This window comes from Protomyctophum bolini (assembly GCF_963924005.1).
Source record: "Protomyctophum bolini genome assembly, chromosome: 21".
In the NCBI taxonomy this organism is placed as follows: Eukaryota; Metazoa; Chordata; class Actinopteri; order Myctophiformes; family Myctophidae; genus Protomyctophum; species Protomyctophum bolini.
In genome coordinates this window covers 2,644,075-2,660,000 of record NC_137882.1, presented here as the reverse complement: position 1 = coordinate 2,660,000, position 15,926 = coordinate 2,644,075, and the positions used below count along the sequence as shown (strand labels likewise).

General features: G+C 43.8%; 1 protein-coding gene across 2 annotated transcripts in view; it reads left to right on the top strand.

Annotated features, from left to right (window-relative positions):
* Window positions 1-15,926, top strand: part of vav3 (vav guanine nucleotide exchange factor 3) — a 134,344-nt gene that overhangs the window by 22,486 nt on the left and 95,932 nt on the right. For both annotated transcript variants that reach the window (XM_080793951.1, XM_080793952.1), the window contains exon 2: window positions 13,896-14,012. In XM_080793951.1, the coding sequence (XP_080650077.1) occupies window positions 13,896-14,012 (117 nt within the window). The remainder of the gene's footprint in view (window positions 1-13,895; window positions 14,013-15,926) is intronic.

Here is a 15,926-nt window from a genome sequence, read left to right as displayed (position 1 = left end):
GTGAGCAAGAGATGAGAACTAAAGGTTTACATGCCCTTTTTCACCCCCCCCCCCCCCCAAGGCATTCAAGCCTCCAATCTCTTGAAGTCTCCGTAACCTATTCCACCATCTCTGGCCTGTGTTGAGCCAATCAAACACCTCCTATTCCATCCCTGGCCTGTGTGAGCCAATCATCAAGCACCTCCTATTCCATCTCTGGCCTGTGTTGAGCCAATCAATCACCTCCTATTCCATCCCTGGCCTGTGTGAGCCAATCATCAATCACCTCCTATTCCATCCCTGGCCTGTGTGAGCCAATCATCAAGCACCTCCTATTCCATCCCTGGCCTGTGTGAGCCAATCAAAATCACCTCCTATTCCATCTCTGGCCTGTGTGAGCCAATCATCAAGCACCTCCTATTCCATCTCTGGCCTGTGTGAGCCAATCAAGCACCTCCGTACGGTGGCGGCTGAACCACTTGAGCTCACGCCATTGTTGTTGTGGTCAACACGGCCTCGTCCTCCTCGACCCCTGACCCCTGACCCCTCGCACCTCCTCCACGCCACACTAATTCAATTCCCTTATCTCGGCCGGCGGCGGTGCTTGTAAGCTTTGAGGATATTGGGGCCACGAGGGGTTAAACCCGGGATTTAATGGGGAAAGAAACGTCATCGGAGCCCCTGGTCCTTTTTTTTTCTGAATATACTGTAAGACTATGTTTTTTTTCCCCCAATGGAAATATACCATAAAACAGGGTCGTGTTATAATCAGGGACTAGAGACTATTTGACATTCAATGTTCTCTTTCCCACAAATGTGACCAAATTTGACTGAGGCACTGCCATTGGATTGTTTTTTCATGTCATATGAAAGCAGAGAATCATAGCTTCAGATTGAAATATTGGTTGTTCAGTTTGACCCACCAGTTTTGGAGATATGGCTTATAGAGTAATGTCTTGATGAGAAACTTAATGATAAACAGCGAGTTGAGAAAACATGCTTGAAAAAGGTTCACTTCTGTGGTCTCTAATTCCTCTTCCCCATCGCCCCCCTCCTCCCCCCCCCCTCTCCCCCCAGGCGATACACTAGAGCAAAGTGAGAGTGTCTGATTGGAAAACGTCTCAATTGGATTAATCCCTTTTTTTTATATAGTTGGCAACACGTTCATGATGAGGCCGAGATGCTGCTGATGCAGAGCTTTTGTTTTGTCTGCTCATTAATATTGGAAACGGAATTGAATTGGCTTAGTTCTGGCTGGAGAATGGCAACTCCATCAGTATACTGCAGCGATTGCTATACAGCAGTATAAGGTTCTCAATGTGAGGTCCGGGGACCCCTTCAGGGGTCCTTGAGAGAGTTTACAGACGCATTGTGAGATCAATAGTTGTAGATCTGTTGTGAGATCAATAGTTGTAGATCTTCCGTTTTCAAATGAAAATGTGTGAAACTGGACATTGTGCATGATGAATACTTTCTATACTTTCGAGTACATTTTGATACCAAGACTTTTACTCTTTTTACTTTACTTTTATTATACGTATATTTTTGGTGGTCCTTGACATGAAAATGTTTGAGAACGACTGACATACTGTAGAAACATGAGGTTTTTTGGTGAAAACTGTCAGGATTTAGAAGACATTTGTATAGAATCGCCCCCTGGGGTCTAAATGGGCTGAACGGCGCAGCTGTTTCGCCGGACTCAGCACATCCTCCCCCCCACACCCCCCTCCTCTTCCTCCCCCCCCCCCACACCCCTCCTCCTTCCCCCCCCCCACCCCCCTCCTCCTCCCCCCACCATCCCCCTCCTCCCCTCCCCCCCCCCCCCACCACCCCCCTCCTCCTCCGCCTCCTGTTTCCTGGTTACACACAGCTGACAAAAAATGGCCCGCGTCACTCACACACACACACACACACACACGTGCGCGCGCACACACACACACACACACACACACACACACACACACACACACACACACACACACACACACACACACACACACACACACATATATATACACACACACACACACACACGACCCATTTTGATGGCGCTCCGCTCAGTTCTCCCAGTAGGCCCATCTCTCTTTCTGTTATAACGCGGCGCACCTGTTGCGTGCGCCACGAGAGTCTAGACTCTCTGACAGAGAGATAGATCCAGCATGGCGCATTCATTACATCATCTTCTTCTTTGCGCTGTCGGACACGCCCCCCACCAGTGATCCCAGCAGCGATGATGTCGTACGTACAGTAAGGCACGCCCGATTTAACCCATTCTGACCTGAGATCAGATTCATACGAAGGTTTCCACTGCATGGACACACACTGGTCTGATTAACCCCATTCTGACCTGAGATCAGATTCTAAAAAAAAATGTCAGTCGTTCTTCGATTTTTCAAAAAATAGCAGACCTACAAGCTCGTAGAGCGCCACTCGGTGGCGCGCTATGAGCTTGTAGATCTGCTGTTTTTCAATGGCTATAAAGCATAACATGATGCTAACACCAAAAATGGGTTCCCGCCCAGAATGTGTTAATAATCGCCCCGTGAGAAATCCAAGCGCTTCGGGGGAAAAACTCAGGGGTTTTTGTACATGTGTTGACGGAGATATATACAGGAAGGATTCGCGTGACGACTGGATGGGTTTCCTCGCCCGTTTCTCTGTCCGTTTTACCGTCTCAGAGGGAAAGAAAGGCCTTTTCAATGTTTCCTATAATTCAATTATTTGTACGCACGCTTTTGATTTCCTCCTTGAGGGGCAGAAACGCTGTTATACTGCCATTTCAGTCAGATATAACTCTTGACTAGATTTAACCAATATTTATTATAGAATGAGAATACATAAGTGTGCATAATTATATATATAACATTTTATCTTGGTGTTTCGGTTCTGCTCTGCGTTTTATTTCTGCCTGCTCGGCACAATTATACAACCATCATTAAACATTGAGAGCTATAATCACTGGCTGGAACGACACCATTGAGGTAGAATGAGCACTTCCGCATGCCATTGTTACAACGGGAGTCCGTGGCATGCACAGACATTTAGAGGGGCAGAAATAATACTGTGAGATTTATATAGATTTCGGGACCTAAATAATATATTTGAATATTTGAATCAAGAATTGATCAATGTCACCATGGTCAACATACTGTACAGTGTACACTGTACAAGGAAAATAAAAATATAACATTTTTTTTTAAAGGGCACATTGCCAAAAGGGCAGGGGGTGCTGTAGCAACCCCTATAGTGTCTATCTGTGCACGCCACTGATGGGGAGTCAACGCTATGGTGTCGCCACTCTCTTATACTATGTTGCTCTGATCTGACTGAACTGACTCCGCGAGCTACGCGTCATTAACCCATTTTGAGCAGGAACCCATTTTGGTGTTATAGCATCATGTTATGCTTTAGCTATTGAAAAATAGCAGATCTACAAGCTCATAGCGCGCCACCGAGTGGCGCGCTATGAGCTTGTAGGTCTGCTATTTTTGGAAAAATCGAAGAACGACTGACATATAGAAACATAGCTTTTTCAGAAAACTGTCATTTTCAAACAGACATTTTTAGAATCTGATCTCAGGTCAGAATTGGTTAATTGAAATCAGGCCAGGATTACAGCGCCGAGATGACGACGGCGGCAACGACGAGACAAGTGGATAAACTTCGCTCGTCGCCTCTCCCCGTTCGGTCTCACTCAGCGCGAACAGGAACAGGAATTTATGAAGTGCAAGGACAGTGCACTCACAGGAGGGGGGGGTCACAAAAACAGCGCCCATGCTTGCTTGTTGCTATGGAGCTATACTGGAGAAAGGAATACATATTAACCCATTCTGAACGGGAACCCATTTTGGTGTCAGCATCATGTCATGCTTTATCTATTGAAAAATAGCAGACCTACAAGCTCATAGCGCGCCACCGAGTGGCGCGCTACGAGCTTGTAGGTCTGCCATTTTAGAAAAATCGAAGAACGACTGACATTTTTAGAATCTGATCTCGGGTCAGAATGGGTTCATCAGACCAGTGTGTGTCCTAGTGGAAACCTCGTATGAATCTGATCTCAGGTCAGGATGGGTTAAAGGAGATCCTGATATTCAGGACTCAGAGCACGCCCCTGCTCTTCTCCAGAGGCCCAATAAGCACATGACGGGGTGGGAGTGAGGGCTTGTTCTAGGAGGAATCATCATCTGTTTTCTCTCTCTCTCTGCTTTGTATTCCAGATGGTTGGTTTTAAGGGGTTGAAACGCAATGATGCCTTTAAATGCAGCGGCAGTTAAGTGTGCTTTTCGCGAATACAAGCGTCCCGACATGAGTGGGGTGGCTGGCATCTCCCTTATAGGGCCGATTCATACTCCTATTTTACCGCTGTAGTGACGAAATTATTTCGGCTCGTCAGAAATCTTCAGTAGCACCGAAGAGACGACTTTAGGACGGTACATTGTAGGCTCTACAGAGCCGAACCGACTTTTATTCGGCTCTAAAATAGGAGTATATGAATCGTGGCCTTAGAGATGATAGGGTGAGTAGTTCAGTCACGCGAGAGAGAGAGAGAGAGACTCGGGAGTAGACTCGCTGCTTCTTCGCCAGGAAAGGAGCCAGCTTAAGTGGTTCGGGGCATCTGGTTAGGATGGGGGTCCTATAGGGAGGTCCTCGAGGCATCTGGTTAGGATGGGGGTCCTATAGGGAGGTCCTCGAGGCATCTGGTTAGGATGGGGGTCCTATAGGGAGGTCCTCGAGGCACGTCCCATGCACTGGGGCGATGCCTCTGGGCAGACCAAGAGACCACTCACTGGCCTTGGAACGTCTCCCGTGTGAAGTGAGGGGCGCTTTAACCCATTCTGACCGGGCACCCATTTTGGTGTTGGCATCATGTTATGCTTTAGCTATTGAAAAATAGCAGATCTACAAGCTCATAGCGCGCCACCGAGTGGCGCGCTACGAGCTTGTAGGTCTGCTATTTTTGAAAAATTCGAAGAACGACTGACATTTTTAGAATCTGATCTCAGGTCAGAATGGGTTCATCAGACCAGTGTGTGTCCCGTGGAAACCTCGTATGAATCTGATCTCAGGTCAGAATGGGTTAACAACCCTTGTCATCTTACACCATCACGATATCATAATTATAACATGCATTATGACGATGTGCTTTATCGGTGATTTATTGTTTGTCATGTCCGTTGTCATTGGCGGTTTTTAATGTTTGTCTAGACAAGACAAACATTAAAGCCTGTATATGGGCTAGACTAGAGCCCCTCAAAACATACAAATACCTGAGTAAAATACAGATACAAACAAAATGTAGCGAATCAAGTACAGTATTCAAGTAAATGTACTTAGTTACTGTCCAGCACTGGTACATATACACTGCATAGGGAGTGGAGTTTTACGTAGGAGGCTTGTGTGTGTGTGTGTGTGTGTGTGTGTGTGTGTGTGTGTGTGTGTGTGTGTGTGTGTGTGTGTGTGTGTGTGTGTGTGTGTGTGTGTGTGTGTGTGTGTGTGTGTGTGTGTGTGTGTGTGTGTGTGTGTGTGTGTGTGTGTGTGTGTGTGTGTGTGTGTGTGTGTGTGTGTGTGTGTGTGTGCTCGCTCGCGTAGATGGAACTATCATATGTGTGCTGGAATTGTCATTCTCTGCACACTGAGTTGATCTGCAGGTTTCACTCATAAGCCCACAGACGAGTGCACGGCACACACACACACACACACACAGTTAATTCACTCACTACATGAGCCCCCGGGGGGGGGGGGGGTCCATCCATGTTGCGTGCGGGCGGCAGTGGTTCAGTGGGTAGAGTGGCCGGTAGAACAGCCGGATGGAAACCGCGAGGTTGCCAGTTCAATCCCTGTGGGCTCCTCCCCTCAGAGTTAGTAGTGTGGAAGTGTCCTTGAGCAAGACTCTGAACCCCTGATTGCTCCTGATGTGCAGGTTGGTGCCTTGCATGGTTTCCTCCGGCATCGGTGTGTGAATGAATGTGTGAATGTATGGCGCAACTTCTATTGGCATATTGCATAATAATTGTCGGGGTCCTTGACATGAAATATTGAGAACCACTGATACAGAAACATGAGGTTTTTCAGAAAAAAGTTTTAAAACGTCGACGTCAGGCTTAAATGCCGGTTAATAAAGTATTAACCCATTCTGACCTGAGATCAGATTCATACGAGGTTTCCACTGGACACACACTGGTCTGATGAACCCATTCTGACCTGAGATCAGATTCTAAAAATGTCAGTAGTTCTTTGATTTTTCTAAAATAGCAGACCTACAAGCTCGTAGCGCGCCACTCGGTGGCGCGCTATGAGCTTGTAGATCTGCTATTTTTCAATAGCTAAAGCATGACATGATGCTGACACCAAAACGGGTTCCCGGTCAGAATGGGTTAAATAAATAGCCTATACTCTTTTCCCCAAGTGTCTGTTTTCACAACGGAAAGACTACTGAATGAGATGAGTAGACAAGTTAAATGTAGAAACATTTTATTTTTACCTAAGATTTTTCATCATATTTTATTTGGCTTTTGTTCTAGAAACCAGGCACTTTTGACCTGTATTGAAATCATTGATGAATGTTTACATTCTTCATGTACTGTGTGTATGTATATATATATATATATATATATATATATATATATATTTATTTGCTGGTGAAACCCACTTAAAATGTCACGATTATTTCCGATACCAATATGCCATTTTTTATATGGTGCTTTTATAGCGCTTTGGATTGAAAGCTCTATTTATATAAATGCACCATTTACCAAAACGGCCCAAAATAAACGTTCTTGTTCATCATATTGTCTTGGTATATAAACTCCAGCACTTCCGTCTCCGTCTGTCTAAAGCCAGGCTTTGTGTAGAAGCTGCTTCCCTCCAGATAACACGCCGTTCACCGCTGTCCCGTTCCCTGGGGAGAGAATTTGGGAACCCACAGAAAGAATGACAATTTAGGCATTTAACAGACGCTCTTTGATCCAGAGCGACTTACATTAAGCAAAAACAAAAGCACGGCATACATCACATTTTATAAAGTAGTTATCATGAATCATGTATAAACTAAGAACGTAACAGTGGAGTATCTATGTCAACTATACATACTATACTATATTATATATTATACAATATACTATTAAGTGGACTATAAAGTGCTATGACTACATAAAATGCCATTCTAGTGCTGTCTACGTAACGAGCTATAAGTCTGTCGGTTGCCAGTTCTGACTGCGATGGGAAGTGCATTCCATATAGTTTTGGAGCCAGAAGGGAGACGAGTTTGGGACGTGTGGAGCGGTGTTGTCCCACAGAAAGAATGAAAGATATAGAAGATGGCGCTGTTTGTGTCACTGACTGCCAGCCAGGCCTGCATGCCTCCGTTCCTGGCTGCTCCTCCAAATCCCCACCTCCCCCATCTCTTATCTTGAGTGAGGGGTGGGTGGGAGGTGATGGGGGGGGGGTGGAGGGAGGCGCCTGTCTCTCGTGAAGCCCAAGCATCCGCGAAGCCTTTAATGCGATTGGACAGGAGAGGCATTTCATGTTTGGTTAAGGATCCCGCCGCACGCGGCCGTCCTAGCTAGCTGCGCTGCTCGGCGCGTGCCGAGAAGATGAATGTGATTCGTGGTGCCGCGATGGTGATGCAATTAACCCATTCTGACCTGAGATCAGATTCATACGAGGTTTCCACTGGACACACACTGGTCTGATTAACCCATTCTGACCTGAGATCAGATTCTAAAAATGTCAGTCGTTCTTCGATTTTTCAAAAATAGCAGACCTACAAGCTCGTCTCGTGCCACTCGGTGGCGCGCTATGAGCTTGTAGATCTGCTATTTTTCAATAGCTAAAGCATAACATGATGCTAACACCAAAATGGGTTCCCGTTCAGAATGGGTTAAGGCTACGTTTTCACCACCGGCAGCATGTTGTTGTTGTTGTTGAGCAAACACTAGCATGACTCAAGACATCACAGACACACGTACAGTGTAGCATGTGCTTACATTCATATTTAGAAAATGTTTCAGATGTTTTCACATTTCTGAGATGATGAAATGATGCTAATGGATGATGTTGGTCGTGGAAGGAGAACCTTCTGAAAGCTTCATATGGGCTCAAAGATAATTAACTCAGTCATGCTAGTTATGTTAACCCTTGAAGACCTGCGTGAGGCCGGGCCGATTGTGCAAAATGTCTTGTTTTCAAAAAACAAAAAAAACAAATCAACGTATGTTTTTATCAGCGGTGCTCTAAACCTTTTCATGTCAAGGACTCCTGGAATTAAATTGTATTTGGCAGCGCCCCCCCCCCCCCCCCCCTCAAAATATTTGGTTCCAGGCAGCAAAGATTGAAGTTAAAAATGTTCACAAATGTTCACAATAAAATAAAAATAAAGCAGATCTGCAAGCTCATAGCGCTATGAGCTTGTAGATCTGTTATTTTCTAAACTGACGGATCCTTTCCCTGTTTTAGTGGGTCAAACAGAGCAGAAGTACGGCTTCGGTTACTCCTGGTTCTGAGGACAGAATCATTGTCTTTCTTAAGGCTCTGGTTCTGAGGACAGAATCATTGTCTTTCTTAAGGCTCTGGTTCTGAGGACAGAATCATTGTCTTTCTTAAGGCTCTGGTTCTGAGGACAGAATCATTGTCTTTCTTAAGGCTCTGGTTCTGAGGACAGAATCATTGTCTTTCTTATACAGCTCTCGTCAAACAAACTCAACCGTCTCACGTCTTGAGTGAAACGCGTGTGGCCGTGAGCAACAACAGGACATTATTGGCGTGAATAACTTACAAAACAGGAAACTGCCAAGAAAAGGGAAAGAGAATGTTTCCTGCAAGAAACCGGGGCCTGTTACTCAAGAGCCTCGACGACGAAAAGGAGAAGAGAGATCTCTGATAACGCTGTCAAAACGTTTAGAAAACTATTATTCCAAATGAGCTTTGAATAAAATCCCATAGAACAGTTCATGGTTTTCACCTCTTTCCATTATCCAAGGTCCATTTATGTATTCGGCATTTGAGCCACGGAACCAATTCAATTCAAAGGGCTTTATTGGCATGAGAAAACATACGTTTACATTGCCAAAGCAGAAAGAACAATACAACAATACAATCAAAACAAAGATTATGTACATTTGAAGGTCAGAATCTTCAATAGATCAACTTCTATGTACCAAGGTCACTCGATGCAGGTATAGTGCAGGAATACACACAATGATTAGTCTTTAGGGTGGTTGTGTTCCATTTGATATCCTTCTCCTATCACAGCAACTCACAAATCTTGCTGCTGTTTTTGCACATTGTTGTACTTCACCCGGAACCACCGTTTGATGACATTTATAGCCTCTTAGGCCCAAAAATATGTTGTTGTCAAAATTCATTGGATAATATTTTGTCCACAGTTCCATGCTGTATTGATGTTGGTGGTACCATTAGGAGAGATACTGTAGCAGGCAAACGTTGATCAAAATAACAATTCACGGGAAAAGATAATTAACTTCAACATCACATAGCAGGTGTTCTCTGCTCTGCTGGAGTGCTGCGGATTTAACGACAGAATGCCAAAGCTCCTCTTCATAGCCTGAGGCCCTAATCATACTGTAAACGTACTGTATACGCACATAGTAGAGCATATTAACCCATTCTGGGGAAACCCCTTTTGGTGTTAGCATTATGTTATGCTTTAGCTATTGAAAAATAGCAGATCTACAAGCTCATAGCGCGCCACCGAGTGGCGCGCTACGAGCTTGTAGGTCTGCTATTTTTGAAAAATCAAAGAACGACTGACATAGAAACATAGCTTTTTCAGAAAACTGTCAGGATGTAGAAGACATTTTTTTAATCTGATCTCTGGTCAAAATGGGTTAATTAATGATGGCATGACCTCTGTTCTGTCGAGAGCGTTGCATCACGTGTATGTACAGTATGTACAGTACACTGTCGTGAAAACAATCATCCGTTATTGACTGACTGAGAGTGACGGCGAGTCAATAAGGAATGTCCTCCCTCGATGAATCGATGGATAAACGATGCTTGGCGGTCGTGCGGTCAGTTTATAACCGCACGACAACAGCAGTGTGTTCTGTTTGGGTCTGAGAGGCCAAAATAATGTCTTCAAACGGTGCTCCGTACCTGGCTCGAATAAATGCAGAATAAAGGGTTAATTGAAAAGCACGGCTGTTGCCTGACCGGTGTCGATGTGGCAAACCCACCGCCACACAAACCAAAGCATAAATCAGTCCTAACGGACGTTTTGCCATTGACGAAGGTGGCTTTATGTCGGCCAATTAATTACGTTAACAGCGTCCTCCTCACAAAAATAATGCTGTGTCAGCGTGTCATTCCATTCTATCCCGCTCTTATGGGGTTTGTAGTTTTTTTTTCTAATGCAGATAATTTGGACAAATGAGTGTCTGGAAAGAGGCCCGGTCGGTCGGTTGGTTGGCCCAACAACGACGTTGCATTAATCCATTCTGGGCCCGGAACCTTTTTGGGTGTTATAAAGCATTATGTTCTACTTTAGCTATTGAAAAATAGCAGACCTACAAGCTCATAGCGCGGCGAGTGCCGCTCTATGAGCTTGTAGGTCTGCTATTTTTTGAAAAATCGTGAAAATGCGGCGCAAATCTTTAAATATATTCTTTCAGACAGATCGTTTTTAACTAAAATCTTTGCATCTGGAACTACACATTTTCAGATGGGGGTCGGCGGCCAATTTCATATAATTCTGGGGGTCCTTGACATGAAATATTGAGAACCACTGACACATACTGTAGAAACATGGTGGTTTTTTCAGAAAACTGTCAGGATGTAGAAGACATTTAGTAGAATCGTGCTCAGGTCTGAATGGGTTAAGGTCGTTAGCCCCAGAACTGAGGATATACGGATGGAGAGGAAGAGGTAGAAGTAGAAGAAGAAGAAAGCATTTCCCTCGTTAATTACATAAAGGAAATTTATGGTTCAGCCATTACTTGATTGGTTGCAGCCACCGTCCCATTCACACACACACACACGTCACACGCACGCACATCTCTCTCTCTCTCTCTCTCTCTCTCTCTCTCTCTCTGTCTCTCTCTCTCTCTCCACTCATTACTGTGCACAAATGTATTATATATAAATAATACATAATTATTGTGTTTGAGCACAACATGAATATAAAACCCCAGAAATGTTCCATGTTGCGTGCTGTGCACGCTGTGCGGCCCCCCACACACACACACTTCAATCATTGTATGGCCCCCCCACACATACACACACACACAAACTTCAATCATTTGTACAGTCGTGGCCCCATGCCTAATGTAGTTGTCATATACCTGTCATATATGATCTACTCTATGATCTAATGTAGTTGTCATATTATGATGTGGTCATGCAGTGCTTCTATAGTTTATGTCTCCTAGTAGACTGTATTTGACGTTCCTTGTGATTTATCAGCGTGGGGTTTTTTTTGCGTATATTCTTGTGCCTGGTTGACGTTCTGCATTAGAGTCACTTCAGCTCCTCCGTATCCACAACGACACATGCCTTAATTGCCCTTGCCGTAATAGTCTTTTCATCCATTCTTCTTGATCACTATATATATTCCTCCCAACCCGACTCCCTCGACGGTCGTTATTCTAGTTAACGCTTTGATCTTTCACCTTTTATTTACTTCCTAGAATGCACTAGGAGCTTCATGCATTCATTCATTCATCCATCCATCCATCCATCCATCCATCCATCCATTCATTCATTCATTCCATGAAAGGTTCTCGTACACCAATTATGTGCTGATCAACTGACACCCTTTTCTCTGAGACCGCAGGTCACATTTACTATGATGAAAACGTACAATTCCAGTCAGTCAGTCAGTCAGTCAGCCAGCCAGCCAGCCAGCCAGCCAGCCAGCCAGCCAGTCAGTCAGTCAGTCAGTCAGTGTCTCACTCCAAATCCCCATACATGGGAAAGCCCCATATATATATGGTGCACATGAGACCTGTGAGCACGACGCGACGCATTGTGAGCTTGTAGATCTGCTATTTTTGAAATGGGACCTTCTTCATAATGATTACTTTCTATACTTTTGATACTTTTAAGTACATGTTGATACCAATACTTTCGTACTTTTACCCAAGTACATTTTTGAATTCTGGACTTTCACTTGTAACAGAGTAGTAGTTCTACTCTGCAGTATTGATACTCTACTTTCTTAAGCAAAACAAGTGAGTACTTTTCCCAGCCCTGCCTTATTATCTGCTAGCCCCTTTATCTGTGTACTGATGTCTGACATTTCTACATATGTCGTTCTCATGACATGTAGTTCTCTCTGTAGTTCTCATGACATGTAGTTCTCTACATATGTAGTTCTCTACATATGTAGTTCTCATGACATGTAGTTCTCTTGACATGTAGTTCTCTTGACATGTAGTTCTCTCGCTGACACACGCCGTCTGTGTGACTGATCTGTCTGTCTGTGTGTGCGTGCGACCGTGCGTGCATGCGTGTGTGCGTGCGTGGATCTGCTGGGACTTGACACCCATTAGTCCCGCATTAAAAGGAGACACCATGAACTCCAGCTGTTTACAGAACGCCTGGTTTATTTAAGACATGAATTCAGTGCCGTGGCAGCTAGTCTAAACTGGAGTGTGCAAATGTTTCTTTTCTCTACGTGCTTTATTGCCAGACGGAGGAGCCTGGAGGAGGAACGGATAATCTGAATATTTTAGGATCTGGAGAGAAGGCCTTCGTGGCCATCGACTGAACCGAGAAAATTAATGAGAACACAGTGCAGCTCATATCAAGATATTACAGTAGATGAAATCATGAAATTGTGTGCAAATCTTTTTATATACATTTTGAAAACAAACATTTTTAACTTGAATCTTTGATAACATACGTTGTTCAGAAAACTGTTCTATTCTATTTTCTTATGGTTTTTTAAAGGTAGTTGTTACGTCCAGGTGTTATTTTGTGCAAAGGCGCATTATTGGCTAATTGCCCTACCATAGGGGAATTGCACTGAGTTAATTGGGGAATTGGGGTGTTGTGCTAATTCACTTATTTCCATCACTCAAAAATCAATGCATTATCTCGATGGAAATAAGCAAATTAGCACAAAAACCCAACCCCCCATTGAGGACTTAGGAATTATAGGGGAAATAGCCAATAATGCACTTTTGCACAAAATAACACCTGGACCTCTTTGGTGGGGACGTAACAACTATACAAATAAAGGTAAGAAAGCCTTCTAGCATGGAATTCTAGGAAAACTAAACTGATGCAAAAACGCTAATCCACGCCTTTGGTTTTTTTGGACTGCCTAAGAAAACAACTGACAGATTACAACTTGTCCAAAATGCAGCAGCCAGAGTTTTAACTAGAACTAAGATGAGAGAACATATTACTCCAGTTTTGGCTTCACTGCACTGGCTTCCGGTTGTTTTTAGGATTGATTTTAAAATTATTTTACTTGTCTATAAAGCTCTCAATGGTCTCGCACCTTCCTACCTACATGACTGCCTGCCTAAATATGTCCCAAACCGCCCCTAAGGTCTTCCACTGCTGGCCTGCTCGCTTTGCCTAAACAAAATGGCAACTAAAAAATACGGGGAAGCAGCTTTTTGCTTCTACGGGCCGTCGGCATGGAACAAACTCCCACTGTACCTTCGTCAGGCAGCCTCTGGAGACATTTTTAAAGCACAGCTCAAGAACCACTTCTACAACATTGCTTTTAATTGATATTTTATTTTTTGTTATTCATGTCCTCACTGTATTGCATTACTGCTTGTTTTTTAATGTTTATGCCTTGCTTTTCTTTTCTTTTTTTTCTCCATTGTTCTGTAAAGCACTTTGAGCTGCATTTCATGTCATGAAAGGTGCTATACAAATAAAGTATTATTATTATTATTATTATTACTAAAATGAACCTGTCCTCTTCTCTCTTCCACACACAGTTCCTGTGCCTGAAGAACATCCGGACGTTCCTGTCGGCGTGCAGCGACATCTTCGGGATGAAGAAGAGCGACCTGTTCGAGGCCTTCGACCTGTTCGACGTCAGGGACTTTGGAAAGGTAACGGTCTCTTCATGATTGATTGATTGATTTTTTGCAGCTTTCCGTAGGTGCCCTTTGAGAGCGGTTTTGAAGGAGTCAAGGGATTCACATGTCTTAATGACTGTTGGTATAGGGCGTTCCACATTTTGGTGGCATAGGAGCGAAAATAATTTAGTCCCTTGTGGACTTATGATCTGTTTGATGTCAGGGACTTTGGAAAGGTAACGGTCTCTTCATGTACTACTGTAGGCTATTACAGGTGCTGCGTTGCTACTCGCCCATTGGGGGCGATGGGCTCTTTAGCCGACCGGTAACGTACGTACGTGCCTTAAGGATTATATACTGTAGGTCCCGGGTTCTTCTCCCGGGCTGAGGCTATATACATTACTGGCACATCAGGGACTTTGGAAAGGTTACGATCTCTTCATGTATTGTATAAACTTTATTACAGGCTCGTGGCCCACAAGGTAAAGAGGTTTACCGTAACATCCGTAGTATACAATGGTGAAATTTACGGACCAACATGTTGGCTTGTACATATAAACATGTCTAAACATGTCCTCGTCATCCTCTAATAAGGTATATCTGTTATGATATTATGCCCAAGATATTTAGTAATTTTTGACACACCCATAATTTGACCAGACAGATGAAAGGCAGGAAACATAAAGTTCCAGATCTTCTTTATAGTTCTACATATGAGTATCATGCTCTTCGTGGCATTATACTGAATATCAAAGTCAATACCGTAATTGTATTGTTTGATGTCAGGGACTTAAAAGGTAAAGAAAGGCACAGTGTCTTCCATGTACCGGGCCCTCGATTGCTCCTCGTTACCTTTGAGCAGACCTGACCATTCCACCATAAACCATCGACGCACCTTATTTGTCTTTTCATCTCACTGAGACACGCCGTTTTAATAAAACAGAAAAATCATCGCGCACATGTGAAGTGAACAGAGAGATTACATAATATGTTCCCTATACTACTGCAATAATACCACACGGTATTGCAGTCAATGTTGGACATGGTGTTTTTATAAATCAAAGCAAACGAACAACCCCACTCAGTCTGCTATTGGCACGGGTATATATATATATATATATATATATATATATATATATATATACGCAGCTCACAGAGATTCACAGTGAGAAAATAATAGGCATCACTCCCAAGTCCTTCTGGTGCTTTTATTTTAATTGGTAGAGCCACGTCGGACGGACAGACATCGTATACGGTGAAGACACAGACGTGTTTCGCCGTCAAGCCTTCCACAGAGGCAGCAGGTAGTGGATGATTTATCAATATAAGATAAGGATTTATAAATCATCCACGACTGCTGGCTTTCTTTTTTAAAACATAGCTAGCAAGTGCTAATGAGTACAGTGTCCTTGGCTGTATGGCAGAATACTGTACAAAGTGTACATACATATCTTGGTCTATAGTGCATTGTAACAGGGATAGACTCCATCTCAGCAGACTCGGCAGACTTGGCAACCTGACTGTAGAAAGTAACAGTACAGTAAAGAACTTGGGGGGTCATTATTGATTCTGAATTGAATTTTAATTCACACATTAATCATGTTACCAAGATTGCCTTTTTTCACCTTAGAAATATTGCACGAATCAGAGCCTATTTGTCATTGGACGATGCGCTAATCCACGCCTTTGTTTTTTCTCGGCTTCTGGGCATTGTAACGGGGACAGACTCCATCTCCCAGGGGTCTATAGGGCATTGTAACAGGGACAGACTCCATCTCCCTGAGGTCTATAGGGCATTGTAACAGGGACAGACTCCATCTCCCTGAGGTCTATAGGGCATTGTAACAGGGACAGACTCCATCTCCCAGGGGTCTATAGGGCATTGTAACAGGGACAGACTCCATCTCCCAGGGGTCTATAGGGCATTGTAACAGGGACAGACTCCAT